Source organism: Panthera tigris, chromosome B4, assembly GCF_018350195.1.
Source record: "Panthera tigris isolate Pti1 chromosome B4, P.tigris_Pti1_mat1.1, whole genome shotgun sequence".
Classification (NCBI taxonomy): Eukaryota; Metazoa; Chordata; class Mammalia; order Carnivora; family Felidae; genus Panthera; species Panthera tigris.
The window spans coordinates 140413676-140430676 of NC_056666.1; the positions used below are offsets into that span (position 1 = coordinate 140413676).

Sequence of the window (17001 nt, forward strand, 5' to 3'; positions counted from 1 at the left end):
ACCTTGAGGACCCGGCCATCTGAGGTGCCCAGGAAGGCAACAGTGTGGCCATTCTCCGCGGTCACCATCACGGCTGTCAGGTTCAGGCCTCCACGCTGCAGCACGGCTGTGGCTGTGAGTCCGTCTCTGCTGCCCAGCGGGTAAGGCAGGTGCTCAGAGCCACACGGGAAGCTCTCACTGGCGCCCTGTGGACCACAGCGTCAGCGCTGGGCACAGACCCCCTCGCGCTGGAGTTGTCTCCCTGCGAGGGCTCCCAGCACACGTGCCCCCCCCCCCCCCCCGCAGGAACAAGCGCCATGCCAGCAGGGACGTGTCACTGCCGCACGCCCCTGGCAGGGGACGGAGCGAGTGATCAGACACGTGGAAGAAAAAGGCGGCACCCGACCAGAGCGACGCCTCGCACACGCACCCTCACGAGCTGGCGGGACGCGGACACACCGACAAGCCCCACATACCAGCCCGTGGCCTCCACACTGGATCTCGCCGTGGAAGGGCTTGTAGAAGGTGTCACGGCCCGCCTCCCGGGTGCCCGTGTAGCAGGCGTTGCGGCTGGCCTCCATCTTGGCGTGCACCTCGTCCAGGGGGAACAGGCAGAGGCCCGCACGGGGTCCCCCCCCGCTCCGGCCGTCCCTGCTGAAGACCGCGTACAGCACTCTGTCGGCGCTCGGCACACCCACGGAGGCCGCCAAGCAGGTGCCGAAGGCCGGGGCCTGGGGGTCGGCGGGGTCAAGGCACCGCAGGTCTGTCTCCAGGTAGGAGTAGTAGAAGGGGTCTTGCTTGCACATTCGCGCCAGCAGCGTGCGGTTGCGGGGCGGGTGCTTGTCCTGCTGGTTGAAGACGAAGAAAACGTAGAGGCCGTCCTCGAAGGCGGCCACGAACTGCTGCGTGTTGGTGGACAGGTAGCCGGCCTTGTAGGTGGCGTGGTCCGTGTAGGCCTCGAAGGCCTCCCTGCCCTCGGTCCGGTCCAGCAGGCGGGTGCTCACGATGATGCCGTTGTCATGGGGCCCGTTGCCCTTGCCCACGAACAGAACCCTCTCGCCACCGGGGCTCGTGGCACTCACCAGCCCCACCGTGGCCACACTCTCGTCGTTGCTGGCCACGAAGGACTTCTCGCCGCTACCGTCCTCATAGAAGAGACGCACAGAGATGTTGCTCAGAGCACGCAGGGCGCAGATGCCCTTGAAGAGGCTGCCGCACTCGATGAGGCGCTTCCCGGGAGGGTCGAGCAGCAGCAGCTGGTTGACGTTGTCGGTCAGCACGGCCTCGTGGCACTGGCTCGCCTCGATGGGGGGCGTACACTTCTTGTTGTCCAGGGCCGGGCCCGTGGCCGCCTGCTGCTCCAGCTGGAGTCTGGCACTCAGCTGGTAGAGCGCGTTCACCGCCCCCACGTACACCACGCCCGAGGCCTCATCCACAACCAGGTGGTTCAGCTCCGTCTCGCTTCGGAAGAAGTCCAGCTTTCGGGGCCGCAGGCCCGCACTTGTGCCCACGAGGCCCAGGAGGGCCAGGGCCCAGAGCTGCAGAGACATCGCCCCCGGCACCCTGTGGGAAGAGACAAGGGTCAGGGGAGCCCCAGCCCGGAGGATCCACCTGCGCACGGGAAGCCCCCGCGTCACGGGCCCCTCCAGATCCCGCCCGAAAAAGCGGAACAAGGCCAGAGAGAGTCAGGGCTGTGCAGCATACCCCGAGAGCGCCGGGTCGCTTCTCTGCCTTCCCTGTGTCCGGGCAGGCACGCCTGCCCGCCTCCTCTCAAAGGAGACGGTCTCCCGGACCGTCTCAAAAGTTTTCCCCTGTAACGCAAACTAACGAGCAGGGTCCAGCCACCAGCACTGTGTGCTCCGGGCAGGGTGAGGCAGCCCCTGCACGACTGTGCCCCGACCTCCACCTCCAGGTTCTCAAAGCGCCCCCTCCAGGAAGTCTCTCAGGCACTCACGCACGTGCCCTCCCCCAACCCGAGGACCCCAGAGCTCCAGGCCACGAGCCCTGCCAAGTGCCGCACACGGGCATCTGACAGCAAATAAGGAGAAAAGGAGCTGGAACCAACTGTGATCAATGAAGGCACACACTTTTTTTTAAGTTTATTGTTTTTTCAGTCATCTCTACACCCAGCGTGAGGCTCAAATACGCACAGACCGAGTCGCACACTCTTCCGAACGAGCCAGCCTGGCACACGCTTATCCACATTTGCCCACCCCTGCCTCCCCACCCACCTCCCCTCCAGCACCAGCAGAGGCGCCAGCCACACTCCACCCACCCTGCCCATGCCCTCCCGAGGACAGACACGCTCAGAGACGCTGGGACGAGTTTCCAGACACCACCAGCTCTCCGAGGTGGGGACACTCGGAGGCGGCAGCGGGGCGTGTGCTGCCCTCACGGCCAGGGCAGGCCGAGTCGGTGCGCAGGTGCCTCTGAGCACATTCCTGCACATACACAGGCCTATGCCCCCATCGACGTGTAGAAGTGTCCCCAGATTAGGGGACCTAGAACGCACGTGGTTCTCCCTCCCCTCCTCAGGGACACAGGGATCTCGGGGAAACTCAAGCCCCTCTGCCTCTAGGCCTCTTCCGTGTTGGGAGAGTCCCATATGCCCCGCCCTGGAGACGCTGCTCTATCCTGGTCAGAATCCCCTGTACCGTCCTCTGCCGGCTCCCTCACGAACTGCCCTCTCTGGATGCATGCTGGGGCCCTTGCCCTCGAATCCACTGGAACCTTCCCTGAGGGCACCTGTGCCTGGCATGACACCTAGAGCAGTCCTGCCCATGCCACATGCGTTGAGTGGAGCCAGACCCAGATGGCGGAAGGCAATGAGGGGCCCAGGCCCCCCGTCTCCCAGACGCCCATACAGCCTACTCCTGCACGGTCCCAGACGCCCGTACCGCCTACCCCCGCATGAGGGGCCCAGTCTACCCCTGCACAGGCAAAGGTGGCTGCTCCTACACACCACACACCTGGATATGCTGGTACTCCTCTGAGAAACAATGACTTTCCCAACACCCTGACTTGCCCTGTGTCCTGTCCGTCTCTTCCAAGAAGGCAGAAAGGGATCTGCTCTGCTCCTTGGCCAGGGGAGACGTGGCTCTGGAGCGCTGACTTTGCGCAAAGCTGTGCTTACTAGAATAAGTCGGCTTTTTCGCATGGAACCCGTGATTCTGCCATCAAGCTAACTTCCTTCTCCGCTTGGGCCGCTAGGAAACCCCTGACCAGGCTGTGGCTGCTCTCCATCCCCCCTGCAACCCTCTGTTCTGAGTGACCGCAGCCTTCCTCAAACGTCTTGAGGAAGTAAAACCAAGAAGCAACCGACTGACAAAACCGTCTCTCCCTCAGAATCACTGCAAGGCTTGGGAAGACACCACCTCTCTGGGGCAGCCACTGCCTCTGAGAACCCCCACCTGGTACTGGCAAGGGAAGTTCTCGCCTGGCCCCTGGCAACCCCAGATGCCCTCCTCACCGGCCACCGGAAGAGAAAACACCCACGGGTGAGCTGGAGGGGGTCCACAGGGGGAGACTGCAGGGACTTAGGAACCAGCCCCTGGTTGCTGGGGGCAGAAGGCTGGGTAGTACCAGGGAGAGGTGAAGGTGGTTCAGGGCAGGGCTGTAGAAGAGCCAGGGTGACCCCTGATAAGGGTAGCTAGACTGGGGAGACTTTAGTCAGTTAGGATGTCACAAGCCCTTGAGGTCATCCCACTGAATGGCAGGGGGTCCCCCCCAGCACAGACTCCTCTCTGGTCTCAGCTGCCCATCTGTGGGGAGAGGAGATCAGGGTTTGGGAGATGCCCCGGACTCTGAGACCACACAGACCCAGGCGCACCAAGAGGCCCTGAACGCTTGGGCACCAGCTGGCACGGTCACTGCCGCTGGTCCCTCCCTCCCTCCCTCCCCGGGAAGGAAAGGGCCTGGGCTGGAGGACCCGCCCCCTCGCCCCTCCCCCGCCCCCACGCTTAGGGCCCAGTCTGGGCTCAAAGTCCACTCAGTGGCGCCGGCTAGGGCGCGGGCCAGGGTGAGGGCCAGGGCCAGGGCGAGGGTGAGGGCGAGGGCGGACTTCCTAGCCCCTCAGTCTCGTTGCCAGGCTGGCCCTCCCCCACCTGGCTCCCCGCTCACCCGGAGTCCCGCTCACCAGGCTCACCCGGAGTCCCGGAGTCCCGGAGTCCCGGAGTCCGGGAGCCCCTGGCCCCGCTTGGCTCCCACCCGCCGCCTGCCGGAGCCCGGAATGAATGGAATGTTCCCGGGGCCCAGGGAGGGACTGCGGGCGGGCGGGGGTGGGGCGTGGGGGCGGGCCCGGAGCCCAGGCCACCCTGGCAGCAGTCCGGATGGATTCGCCCCACGTGGACCCAAGGAGCCCAGGGCCCCTCTACTGGTCTGGACCAGGGCTTGAACACTTAGCTGACCAAGTGGGGGAGCTCTGGGGCACCCCTGTTGTAAAAAAGCTTGACTCAAACCCCAGCCCCTCCCTCAGCCCTGCTAACTCACAGCCTTGGGGGGACCCAAGAGGCAGAGGGGTCACAGTGCACAAAAAGAATGCTCCGGTCTCTCTCCGGTTCACATCCATTTGACTAGTCCGTTAGGGCAGGAGCCCTGCCCTCTGCCCCAGGGCCCTGCCAGGTCTGGGACACCATACCTGCTCAGTAGCACTGTGAGTCACCAAGGAGAGCTGGGCCAGACCCAGGCTCCCTGCCCCAGGACCCCTCTGGGTGGTGGGCAAAGTGAGGCTTAAATCCCAGAGCTGCAAACTTACCCCCCACCCATACCAAGCCCAGGTCACCTGGGGTGGTAGGAGGGACTTGGGTCACACTCCAGAGGCCGCAGCTCCCCTCCACTTCCCGGCCAAACAAAGCCTCAGGTGACCTGCCAGGCCAGGTCCCGGAGCAAAGGGTGACCCACCTGACCAGGGAGCTCAGGCCACTGTTGAGGAGGCACCAGGCACAGCCAGCAAAGCTTCCTGTGGCTAGTGTTCCTGGAACGGGCGCTTCCTGTTTTGCAGAGAGCCCCAGGACCCCTGGCTCACCGGGGCTGCCGGGGATTTCCTCAAGGGCATCAGACGGCCTCCTTCCTGGCTAGGGTCCAGAGGTGCACTTCCAAAAAGTTGCACAAACTCCGGCCTGTTGTTGGCCCAGAAAATGTCTGGACGGGCACTCCTCCCCCAAGCCCAAATTCCCAGCCTCAGTGTTCAGAACCCAGCCCCCTGCCAGTCTCACTGAAGAGCCCACCCTCCCAAGGAAAGCTTGATCTCAGAGAACTGGGGCGGGGGGGGGGGGGTATGTGTGCTGGCAGTGGCCCCCACAGGCAGGACACTTGGGTCTGCGCAGATGTGTGCACACTGGGCTCAGCCAGACCGGGGCCTCAAGGTCACCCCCCCCCACCCCGCCCCGTGGTCAGTAGAAAGCGCGTCTAACCCCATTGCCTTCCCCAGGTGGGGCCCAGCCCCCACTCACCGAGGCTCCCGTAGTCCAGCTCAGTGTCTGCTCTGGGCCAGCATCAAGATTCTCTAGGAAGCAAAGGAGCAACAGTGGTCTCACCACAAGCCTGGCCCGACTGCACCAGTTTCCTCTGCTCCGTGTCTGGGGGGCGGGGAGCGGCTCAAGGGGTCCCACCTGGCCCTTGCTATCCTGGCACAGGAGACCCCAACCTCCTCTGCTTCCTCCACCCTGCTCCCAGCACACCCGGCCCTCAGATGCCAGCCTCCAGGCCCCCAGTGCATAAACACCCATTTGGTCGTCCCAGAATACAAGCCTGACACATCCCTCTTTCTGTTCAAAAGAAGCCGGGGAAAACAGGGGCAGGGAACAGCTTTCTTTCATTATAAGTCTGTCGGTATCATCTGCTTTTTTTTTTTTGCCTTTTTAAAACTAGGTACTTATACTACCTTGATTAAAATATAAATTACTTTCTGAAAAATGAGCATACCCACTTACTACGAATTAGTAGAATACAAATTCTACTTACTAGCTGTGTGACTTTGGTCAATTACTTCCCTTTGCCTCATTTCCTCACCTGTAAAATGGAGTCACAGTGAACTCCCCCGGGGAGTTTGTAAGGGCCAAATGATTCATTCATGAAAACCCTGGGCAGACCAGTTACACTGTAGCACCCAGCAGTGCTACTGCCTCCTACCACCTTGGATAAATAGCCACGTGTGTCCACGGGGGGAGACACGTTCAAGGATACTTCTCAGCATGGTTGATTACCAAGAAAATGTGGCAACCACCCAGCATCCAACCAGAGGACCCCCAAAAAACAACCATGCCGACGCACATGGGTGGTCCATGCTGAATCCCACGGAGCCCAGACAGGACAGTGATGGCTGTGGCACAGGACTCCAGGTGCCCTCATGGGTGTGTATACGGGTGTGGGTTTAACTGCTGAATTCTAGAAGCCTTCGTTCAAACTGAAAATCGGGGCACCTGGGTGGCTCTGTCGGTCAGGCATCCAACTCTTGGTTTCAGCTCAGGTCATGATCTCCTGGTTCGTGGGACTGAGCCCCATATCAGGCTCCTCACTGACAGCACAGAGCCTGCTTGGGATCCTCTCCCTCTCTCTCTCAAAATAAATAAATAAACTCAAAAAAGAAACCTGAAAACAGTAGTAAGGCCTGGGGGCAGGAAGGAGGGAATTGGGATAGCAAAGTAACTTCCTTTGCCAATTTTTGAAAATTTTTTACAAGAATATATTTGCATATCGTCTAAATAAAAAGAGGTATGTACCTAATAATAATGGTGGCGGCCCCCCAGCTCACCCCCTGCAGCTCCACTCTACCTTAGGATATGGCTTTCTGGGTCAACCATCTCTCCTGGCCAATCCCCGCCGCGCCCCCCCCCCCCCCCATCCAAGGTTCAGCCACTCCTGCTTGGCCCTTTGGCTCCCAAACTGGCTGCCCCACCCCCAGCACTGTGGCTTCAGCACCTGCTCCATAAGGACCAGCCCCCCCCCCCCCCCCCCCCCCATCCACCCTGGTCACCATCTACCTGCATCCTGGAGGGCAAGACCCAGGGCGGGACCTATGGCAGGTCCAAGGGGAACTGGAAGGGGCAAGGAGGGCAAGGGCTGCAGGCGCTTGGGCACAGGGTCTCCCAGCCCCTGGCTGAGGGGCTCAGGGCTCTGGGCACAGGGATGAGGGATGTCCTTTTGCCACAGGCCCTAAAGGCAGCCTTTGTGTAAGGAGCAAAGGCCACTCCACAGACCAATGTAGGGCCCAAACCACAGGGCGTCAGCACCATGCAGTCTCATGAGAAAGCTGGGGCGAGCCTGGACCGGAGGCCGTGGTCGGCACAGGTGCAAACCACACTGGGGCCCACAGCACACAGACTGCAGTTCATGCCGACCTGCCACCTTGAAGGGACAGCATGCCAGCCTCCAGGTGCCCCATGCCTGTTCCCTCCCCCAGCACGGCGTGCCCTGGAGTCCCCAGCCCCCAGGCAGGGTGTGTGTGCATGTGTGTGTGTGTGTGTCTGTCTGTCTGTCTGTGTGCTGCAGGCAAAGCCAAGGGTGGCTGGCCTCTTCCAAGGGACACCTTCTTCCTGGGCCCACACAGGCACACAACCCCCTCCAGAGACCTGTCCCGAGTGACCCACTGATGATGCTGGGTCCTCCTCTCACACCGGCCCAGAGGCAACCCAGTGACTTCTCCCCCCAACATCAGGCTCCTCCAGCCAAAACTTCTTGCACAATGAAACCTGGACCCCTCCCCTTCCTCAGACACCGGGCCTGGGGCCCATCCTAACTCGAGGTCAGCTCTCTCTCGACTACCCAATCCTGCTCCAGTCTCCCTCTTGTCCATCCTTCCCCCAAAGCCTCCTGCTCTCGGGAGGGAGCACCCACGGGCCACTGAGGCTGTGGCCAGCCCTCCACCACAGTCACACACGCCAAACACTGCTGCACAGAGGGGCCTCAAGGGCAGAACTCTGGAGCCAGACTTTTGGGTTCAAACCCCAGCTCTGTCGATTTCCGCGCTTAGGTTGTGTGGGTTGTTCACAAAGCCACACGGTGCCTCAGCGTCCCCATGTGGAATGGGAGTAATAACAGCATCGATCTCTGTGAGCTGCCATGAAGTGTAACCATGTCCACGTGTGGAAATCCTCACGTGTGTGTGTACAGCGAAGGTGGTTGATGTCACCCTGTCCCTGCTCTGCTGTCCCACACCCCACCCAGAAAACTCCTACCCCTCCCTCAGAGTCTTGAGACACCCACCCTGACCCTGCAGGTCACTCACTCATCCCTAAGGTCTATGGGACTCCATTGATGGGCCTTCCCTGAGCAAATCTGAGCACAGGAGCTGGCCAGGTAGGCACCTGTGGGCCTGAGCCCAGGGAACTGGGCAGGCGGAGGCATCCCAGGGTGGGGGGCTGAAAACACAGATGCCCTGCAGGGGCAGGAGACAGGCGCTGCCCAGGGAGCCCCCACCTGTCCTCCACACCTCAGCCCGAGCAGGAAGCAGTGGTCCCCTCCCAGATGGGTCCCTGTACTGTCTGTCTTCAGGCTCCAGCTTCCTCTAACCCAGGGCCACCAGGCCCCTGGCAGGGACGGAAATGCACCCCCACCGAGGAAGGGCAGAGGGCTGGCTCCAGACTAGACCCGGGAGCTGGGGCCTCTCTGGCCCTTCCCCCCCCCCCCCCCACCCGAGGGAAGCCTCTGCCTGGGGTATGCGCCAGAGGTGGGGTTCTTTCCAGGTCGCTATTCTCTAGTAAATACAGACTGAGTGATCTCTTAATGCTAAAATCAAACCAATAACAAGCATCCGGGCCGGTGAAGTGGGGTCCAGCTTGGGGGCTGTCTTCGGCCACGCCAGCCAGCCTGTAGTTCAGGAAGAGAACCCGGATGGGGCTGGGAAGGGATAAGGGGGCAGAAGAGGTACCCAGGGACCAAGACAAGGACTAAGGTGCAGGCAGACACAGAAAAAGGGATGATTCTGGGGAAGGCGCAGGGCCAGGTGGGGACAGACGCAGCTCACCCCACCCCAGCGACCGTGAGCGGAGGCCCCTAGCAGCCCCCCCACCTTGGGCGGGGAGCCAGCCTCCAGGCGGCCAGGCGCCACGTGAGAAGCCAGGGAGTCGCCCCTCCCCCGCCGGGCAGCTGGCAGCCAGGGGACCGGGCCTCAACTCTCCCGACGAAAATGCAAATCTGCAATTAGCCGGGAGCGTTAAACAAATCAGAGGAAACAAAACAGGCCGAAACGCCGGCAAATCGCCGGCAAATCCGAGCCTCGGCTGTTTTCAAAACAAGCGCGAGGGAGGGGCGCGATTGGGGGGAGAGGGGGGCGCTCCTGCCCGGGAGGGGTCGGTTCCCCACGGTCCCGCGCGCCCAGCCCCCCCCCCTCCCCTTGGTGACCCGGGTCAGAGTTCCGCTGGGGGGTGGGGGCCGCCCCGGCCGCGTTCCCGCGGGACCCAGCCGGGTGCAGAGAGCGGAGGGCGCGGGGCGGGTACCCGGGGACGCGGCGGAGGACGAGCCGGGCCCCGGTGCCGGCCAGAGGCGACCTCGGCGCCGCCCCCCCGCCCCACGCGCCTCACCGGGGACCCCAGGGCGCGCCGGCGGGTCGGAGCCCGACCTCCAGTAACAATGACAGCGGCGGCGGTCACGTGGGCACAGGGAACCGTCGCCACCGAGCGCTCACCTGGCGCCAGGCTCGGCCCCACGCTCGACTGCCCATTACCTGCCTTAGTCCTCCGGGCCCAGCGGGTCGGTCCCAGGGTTCGGCCACCCCCTTCGCTGCCGGCCGGCCACGCACCACCTGGGCCCCAGCGGCAGCTGGCATGACCCCGACCCCGCCGAAGGCTGAGCTCTCCCAACACAAGCACCTAGGGCAGGGGTGGGGCGGGGCGGGGCCCTAGGGACAGATTGACGTCGCAGCCTGAGACTTGCGTCAGCGCCACCAGAGCCTCCCACAGGACCCCTGCTCCCCCAGGTCCCTCCCACCTGCCTCGACTGTGGGGCCAGGTTGCCCAAACCCGGCCTCGGCCTCGTTTGCATCCTGAAGTCTGGACTCTGGGTCCCAGCATGAAGTCAGCCCTGGCTGGTGGCAGTGAGCAGTCACAGGCCCCAAACTAAATCTAAGGAGAGTGTGCCCAGGGAAACCCCAGCCCCTTGTGACCCCACGGTGCTCCCCCGCAAGCCTCCCACTCAAGCTTCTGATGCTGTGTCCGCCTGAGTGCACGCAAGTCTTCTCTCAGCAACCCCTCCTGAGACCTGAGGTCACTGTCACCAGGGTATCTGCATCTAGCCCTCACCCTCAGGTGCCTCATGAGCTGGCCCAACCAAGCCCGGGAGTGTGTGCTCCAGCCCCTCCCTGTCTGCCCCTTGTGGGTGCCCACGTACACCAGGGTCCACACGCTGCTGGCAATCAGGCCACTCTTCCGTCCCACTCACTGCCTAACCCTGGGGGGCGCCTGGGGGGCTCAGTCGGCTAAGCTGAGTTGGACTCTTGATTTCGGCTCCAGTCACGATCTCACAGTTCTGAGTTTGAGCCCCATATCGGGCTCTGTGCTGACAGCATGGAGCCTGCATGGGATTCTCTCTCTCTGCCTCTCAAAAGAAAGAAAGAGAGAGAAAGAGAGAAAGAGAGAGAGAGAGAAAGAAAGAAAGAAAGAAAGAAAGAAAGAAAGAAAGAAAGAAAGAAAGGGAAAGAAATAGCTGAGAACACAGTAAAATAAATTATCCTGCAGGGACCCTGCCTGCAGGCAGTGGCCTCCTGGGACAGAGGTAGGATTTGTTAGGTTCTGATGCTGACCACCCGCCGCCCCCACCGCTGCTGTAAGACCTGTCCCTTCCACCCTAACCACCCCTCCTGGGTCCTAGCCACCAATGTGTCACACCAGGACGTGCTCGGGCCCCACACAGGTCTCCTCACTCTGGCCTCACCCCCAGGTTCCTCCTCTGCACAGCAGTTCTGCATCAGAACGCTCCACAGCTCAACACCCTCCACTCACATCCCTGTGCTCCTGGGAAACCCCAACCTGGACCCACTGGCCTGTCCCATCTGCTCAGCCCAAAGCCCCTGACAGCTTCCTGTGTGCCGGGGACCCAGGAACGAGTCGGCACAGTGGCCTCAGTCAATACTTAAATGGATGACAAGGATGGGCCTGGCCCTTAGGTCCTGAGATAACCTCCCCAGTGGGTAGCCTATGGTCTAATTGAGGGAGACGACGCGGGGGTGAGAGATGGGCAGGGGCCAGCTGAGGGTGCAGGGCCTCCAGCCACCACCCAGGGAAGAGCAGTTCAGACAGCTGCAGAAGGGGGCCCTGTAGCTGAGTCCCCGAGCCCCCACATCCAAGCTAGGAGAGGCTAAGGGCAGTCCTGTGGGCACTTGGGCCTCAGTGGCAGGCGGGGACCACCGGTTCTCATGTTTGGCCTCCCTGCACACCAGCACCTCCCTGCCTGCCTGCCTGACCATCTCCCCTCTGCAGGCTCACCTCACAGCTGACTGGATGCTGCAGGCCACGACAGCCTGAGGCTCACGGCAGCTGCACATGGCCCAAGACCAGCCCCCACCCAGAGCCCCCTTCCTGGGCCGCGTGCAGGAGGCGGGAGTGGGCGTGGGGGGCGGACGGGTGAGGGCCTGAGCAAGTGAGGAGCAAGCAAGGCCTATAATCTCCCCATCAGTCTGTCAGCGCCTCGGCGGTCACCCCAGCCCCGCCTCCTCTATCACTACGGAACCCCACAATTAGCCTGGGGCACTGTGCCAAGCCGGCAAACCAGCCACCGCTCACACACGTGACCACACATGTGCAGGCACACACGTCTGTGATGCCAGCAGGGGTCCTTCCCCAACACCCACACAGCATCCCCAGGACAAAGAGCCCGTGGGAAGTTCCCCAGACCTGGGCTCTTGGGCTGTGAGAGGCTGTGTGTGGGAAGGGTCTTGGGCAGGCCCAGCACTGGCTTAGCCCAGGATGCCCAGAGGGGCCAAGAGGGCTGGCAGAGCTGGGCAGGCCTAGAGCTGGCCTCCAGGGTGGGACCATGTGCAGGAAAGGTGGGGGCAGCCCCATACACAGAAAGGGCTAGAATCCACATGCGGCCCAGAACCCCGACCTCTTACTGGCCTTCAAACCCACCGCTTTATACCTGGGCCCCCATACCACCCAGGTCACCCCCATGCTGCCCAACTGCCCCCTCGCGGCCTCTGAACCACACAAGTGCCACAGGCTCCCTTGCACCAGACCTCTGCCCAGCATACTTCCTCCCAGCAGGGAGAACACCCTCTTCCCCTGTCACCCATGCTGCCTGCTATGGCCTTTCAGGACCCCAGACCTGCCTCAGCTTGGGGCTGGTATGCCGGGAGGGGAGCCAGTACACCCCCCAGTAAGGCCCAGGGTCTACATAGGTGGCATGCTGGCTCAGGGGACACAGGCCAGAGGAGAAGGCCAACACCCCTGCCCGGCTGCTCTGTTGACACAGGTGGCCTCCTGAAAGACTGACATCAACCCTGATTCTCTTTCTTGCTTTTCCTGAGGAGGGGCCAGGGGTTTGGTCCCTGCACCAGAAAGCGATGTGTCCAGGGCCACGCTGATGGCAGAGCTAAGGCCAGAACCCAGGCTGCACCCAAAAGGCTTCCCTCTCCTTCCCCACAGCACTCGGGCCAGGACCCGCCTAGCACAAGGATGGGGAACTGGTGGGCATCATGCCATCTGAGGACAAGGATGTGGGCACTGAGCCAGGCCCTGCGCCCAGATGCCCCCGATCCCAGCCCAGGGCGAGACCCTCCTGTGCCCAGCACACTGACATACCAGGCACTCAGGTGGACTAGCCCCCAGCCACAGCGGGAGGGAGCAGTGAGTGATCCAGTCTCTACGCCTGAAAGGTTGGGTGGGGAGACCACAGAGAGTAACAAAGTGGGAAAGAGAACCCCAGCTCCAGGTCCGGGCCCGCCCTGGGGGTGTCCCCACGAACGGCCCCCGTTGCCACCCATGGCTGCGTCAGGCTCCCTCCAGAGCCCAGGTCCAGTCACTGTCACAAGAGTGTGAATCAACCACAGAGCAGAAGAACGCAGACCCACTTGGGTGGGACCTGGAGGCAGGGCAGCAGAGGCCAGGCCCAGCCCTTCAAATGCTCTGGCCGAGATGAGGCAGGGTGAGCTGTGTGCTGGCCTGGTTCAGGGGCCGCCAGGGGAGGCCAGGACAGGGCAGCGTTCTTGCCTGGGTAGCTGAAGGGGCCGAGGTCCTCCCATCATTGGGCAGAGAGAAGCAGAGCCTGTCAGATGTGAAACCATGGAGGGGAAGGGAGTGCAAGGACCACGGAGAGAAAAGGGAAGCACTGGTGCAGGGCCCCCCCACAAGTCCCCCCACCCACCAGTCAATTACAGGCCACTGATCCCGCCCTCTCGGCCTGTAATTTGAGTCCAAAGAAAATTAGCTGCAGGCCGGCCCCACCCCACCCCACCCCACAGCCCCACCCCAAACACAAACTCCCACTAGGCTCCGGTGCAGGGACTCTGCCCAGCCCCCACCCTCAGCAAGGAACCCGCCCCCAGTGAACCTGCGACTACTTCAGAGGTTGGGGCTGGAGGGACACTGCAGCCCCCCCAACTGGTCACACGTGGGCTTCGGTTCCCGGAGGTCTGATCCGCTCTTCTCCTCCTCCACCCTCTGGTCCCCAGCCTTACCAGGACCAGACCCGAGTCCAAGGCAGGCTCTGGACACAGGAGCCTCCTCGGACAGGGGAGAAAAGCTTATGTCCCCACCCACGAGCACCTGTTGCTGCAGCAAGGACTGAGGCAAGTGACCAGGAGACAGCCCTCAGTGGCAGAGGGCATCACACCTCAGCGTGGCCCTGCTCAGATCTGAGAAGGGGCGAAATGGGAGGGTGCTGGAACCCACAGCCTCTCCCCCGGTGCACCCACACCCACACCCAACGTCCCAGGGGGATCATTGGCTCTGGCCCCAGGATGTGGGGACAAGGCAGGGGACAGGATGCCATGTTCCCAGAGTGGTTTTGGTCTTGGGATGGCTCAAGTGCCTGCAACCGTGCCCTCTTGGGAAAGATAGGCATAAGCCATATGGACCCCTCCCCAGGCTGCCAGCCCACCCCAGTGCTTTCCAACCCAATCTCTTCTGCCCCACTTGCCTGGGCTAGGGCCAGGACCCTGGGCTTCCTGCTCTGTGCCCAAGCTGCCAGCTCTGTGTCTCCAATGGGGTCCCCACAGGGGCTGCTGAGCACAGGGCTTGTGGGCACACTCAGGCACAGAGCCAGGGGGCCCACACAGCAGAGGCAGCGCCCCAGAGAGCTCCTCATTCATGAATGGCTCATATCTCTTCACCTGGGGAACCCCTCACCTGCAGGCTGGGCTGTCAGAAGGGCTTCGAGGGGGCTGTGCATCAGTCAGCGGCTGGTCAGTGGGTCTTGGGGGGCGGGGACAGGGAGGTGGCCTGAGGGCCAGCCGGAGAAGACCCCTGTGCAGCACCCTAAGCAGCCTAAGTCATGCCCCTACCTGCTCCTCGTCATCCCTGGGAAGCACCAGGTGTGAGTAACCCAAGGTGTGTCCCTGAACCCAGCTCTGGAGAGTGGCCTCAGAGGGCTTCAGGCCACGGTGCGAAGCCTTCTGGGGCCGAAGGGGGTCCCCCGGCTGGGCCCCTCCCCCAAGCCCTTGAGGACAGGATCTGGGGCTCCTCCAGCCCTGTGGCCTCCCTCGGAGGGGCCTGGGTCGGCTCCAGGCTGGCTAGGCAGGGCCTGCAATCTCCAACCCGAGGGTGACGCATCCCCTCCCACCCCGCCCCCGACCGGTCTGAGCAGCCTCAGGAGGCGGTGGAGCTGCCCAGACTAGCCCGTCCCTCCCTCCCAGGGCTCTCAACCCTCAGCCCCGGAAGTGGATCCCTCGGCAGGGCTGCGGCCTCCCCCCTTGGGTGGCTGGACACGGCTGGATAATCCAAAATAATTCCTTCTTGGCAGGCAGCCGGCGGGGGAGGGGGGACTCACATTCCAAACCCTTGTTTTTCTCGGTAACCTCCCTCCCCTCCTGGGGCAAGGAACCCCTGGCCAAACCTCAGGCCCTCCTTGAGGGGCCCACCCCTTAGACCAAGGTGGGCACCCACAGGGACACGGTGGGAAGAGGTGGTAGGTTCACATCTGTGGAGACCACCTGTTTGTCCTTAATCTCCTCTGGGAATTCCTGAAAGCTGACATGCCACAAAAAATAGCCAGCAGGCCCAGCCAGGCCAATGCTTGACCTTCCCTCCTAGGGACCCTCTCCTCAGGGCAGAGGGATGGCCGCTCCTGCGAGCTGTCCAACTTTCCCACTCTCAGACGGCCTCTCCCGGACACGTCAGGGTAACATCTGGGCATGGGCCGACCCGCACCGCTCCGCTCTCACAGGGCCCAGCCCCGGGTTTGGGGAGGGCACAGGGGCTTAAGCTGGACATGGAAGAGAGGGCTCTCCACAGCAGGCATGCGCTAGAAAATCCTCCAAGGTCCAGGATATTCCACTAGCTTTGGGGCCCTGCTTCACGCCCCCGCCCCCGTCCTGTCCACTGCCACAGGCAGAGGGGACAGATGGACCCCTTCCTTCCTTTTCCAAGTTGCTGGGAAGAGAAGCCTTCGTGACGTGGCAGGAAACTCCGGGGCCCTTGAGCTCAGGGACCCCAGAAATCTGCCAATCAGCCTGAGCACAGAGGGGTGGGGAGAAGCCCATCCTGGAGGGCTTCCCGCAGGAGGAAGCAGCAGAAATGTAGGGTCAGAGGGTGAAGGGAGGGCCCAGGGACTGGGTATGCTCCCCCCACCCCCCCCCCCCACAGTCTGAGATTTTCTCAGTAATAAACACTATTCCAATCAAGCACACCAGGAGTGGCCTTAGCAGGCCCTGTGGAGACGCAAGCAGGCCCAGGGCCACCAGGACTCGTCAGGTACCCCGGGTCGGTGCTAAGCTGCCCTTAGTCCCAAGACAGAACGCTTGCTCCCAACCTTCTTGCCGGGGCCAAGCACAGACCAGGGGGCTCACAGGGTGGTCCCAGCCGAAGCCCTCCTCAAAAGCAGCCCCAGCGGGTGTGTGGGGAAAGGTTGGGGGGGGGGGGAGCGGGTAGCCAAGCCCTGACTGCCGGTCACTCCCCTGGGGAAGCCTGAGCTGAGACACCCCGGAACTGCTGCCGGAGTGGGGGCAGGTGGCTGGGGGTCCCGAGCTCTTGCACAACAGGGACAACTGCAGCCCTGCCCACGGATCTCAGTGGCTGGAGAGGTGGGAGGCCTGGGAGGGGAGGGAGGGTCCGGAACCAGAAAGGGTCCGAGCGGTCCAGAGGGCGCGGCGCCCGGCTGGGGGCCCTCGGCCGGGCCAAGCCCGCTCGCCCCCGGCGCCGCGGGCCTCCCCGGCCACCTGGAAGAGCCGAGGACACACGGACGGCGGCCGAGGCCCGATCGCCCTCCGCGGAGCCGCAGCTGCCCCGGGTCCCCGCGCCCAGGGCGCGCAGGCTGGGACAGGGCGGCGCTAACGGCGAAGCCCCCCGACCCGCGCGGGCGCACCGTGGGCCCTTACCCCCACCGCGATACCTGCACGTCCGCCGCCGAGGCTCGATGGCGCCCGGGCCGCGATCGGCGCTGCGCTCCGGCCCGCGCGGCTGCCATGGAGACGGGCCTTTGTGTGGCCGAGGAGGGGCCGGAGCGCGCGGGAGCAGCGGCCCCGCCCCCGACGGGGAGAGGGGGAGGGCGGGGAGAGCGGGGTGGAAGAGGGACAGGGAGGAGGCGGAGGAGGGGGAGGAGGGAGGGGCGGGGAGGAGGACGAGGGCAAGGGGAGGAGAGAGGGGCGGGAAGGGGGGGAGGAGGAGGGAGGAGGAGGGAGGGCGGGCCCGGAGGGCCCCGCCCCCCGCCCCCAGCCCTCGCCGCGAGTACCCGGTACCCCGAACCCGTGCCCGCAGCGAGTGCGCCGCAGCGCGGGGTAGGTTAGGCAGCGTTCGAGCCCCGGTTCACCGCAGGCAGAGTGCGCCCCCCACCCACCGCCTGGCACCACCCTGGGAGGGCCCGGGTTCACCCGGGAGCTCAGGCCTCAGCGCTAGGGGAGCGCTCCGAGCCATCCGACACGTGGGAACCCCTCTCGGT

General features: G+C 63.4%; 1 protein-coding gene across 4 annotated transcripts in view; it reads right to left on the bottom strand.

The window, feature by feature from the left end:
* PLXNB2 (plexin B2) overlaps positions 1 to 16543 on the bottom strand; it is a 29445-nt gene extending 12902 nt beyond the window's left edge. For 2 of the 4 annotated variants that reach the window (XM_042993617.1, XM_042993613.1), the window contains exons 1-4: positions 16456 to 16543; positions 5430 to 5482; positions 456 to 1542; positions 3 to 185 (exon numbers count right to left, since the gene is read on the bottom strand). In XM_042993617.1, the coding sequence (XP_042849551.1) occupies positions 3 to 185; positions 456 to 1529 (1257 nt within the window). In that variant the 5' untranslated portion in view covers positions 1530 to 1542; positions 5430 to 5482; positions 16456 to 16543. Of the gene's footprint in view, positions 1 to 2; positions 186 to 455; positions 1543 to 5429; positions 5483 to 9640; positions 9752 to 16455 lie in introns of those variants that run through there. The other 2 variants (XM_042993615.1, XM_042993616.1) reach the window with 2 other exon arrangements.
* Between the last annotated feature and the right edge of the window lie 458 nt (positions 16544 to 17001).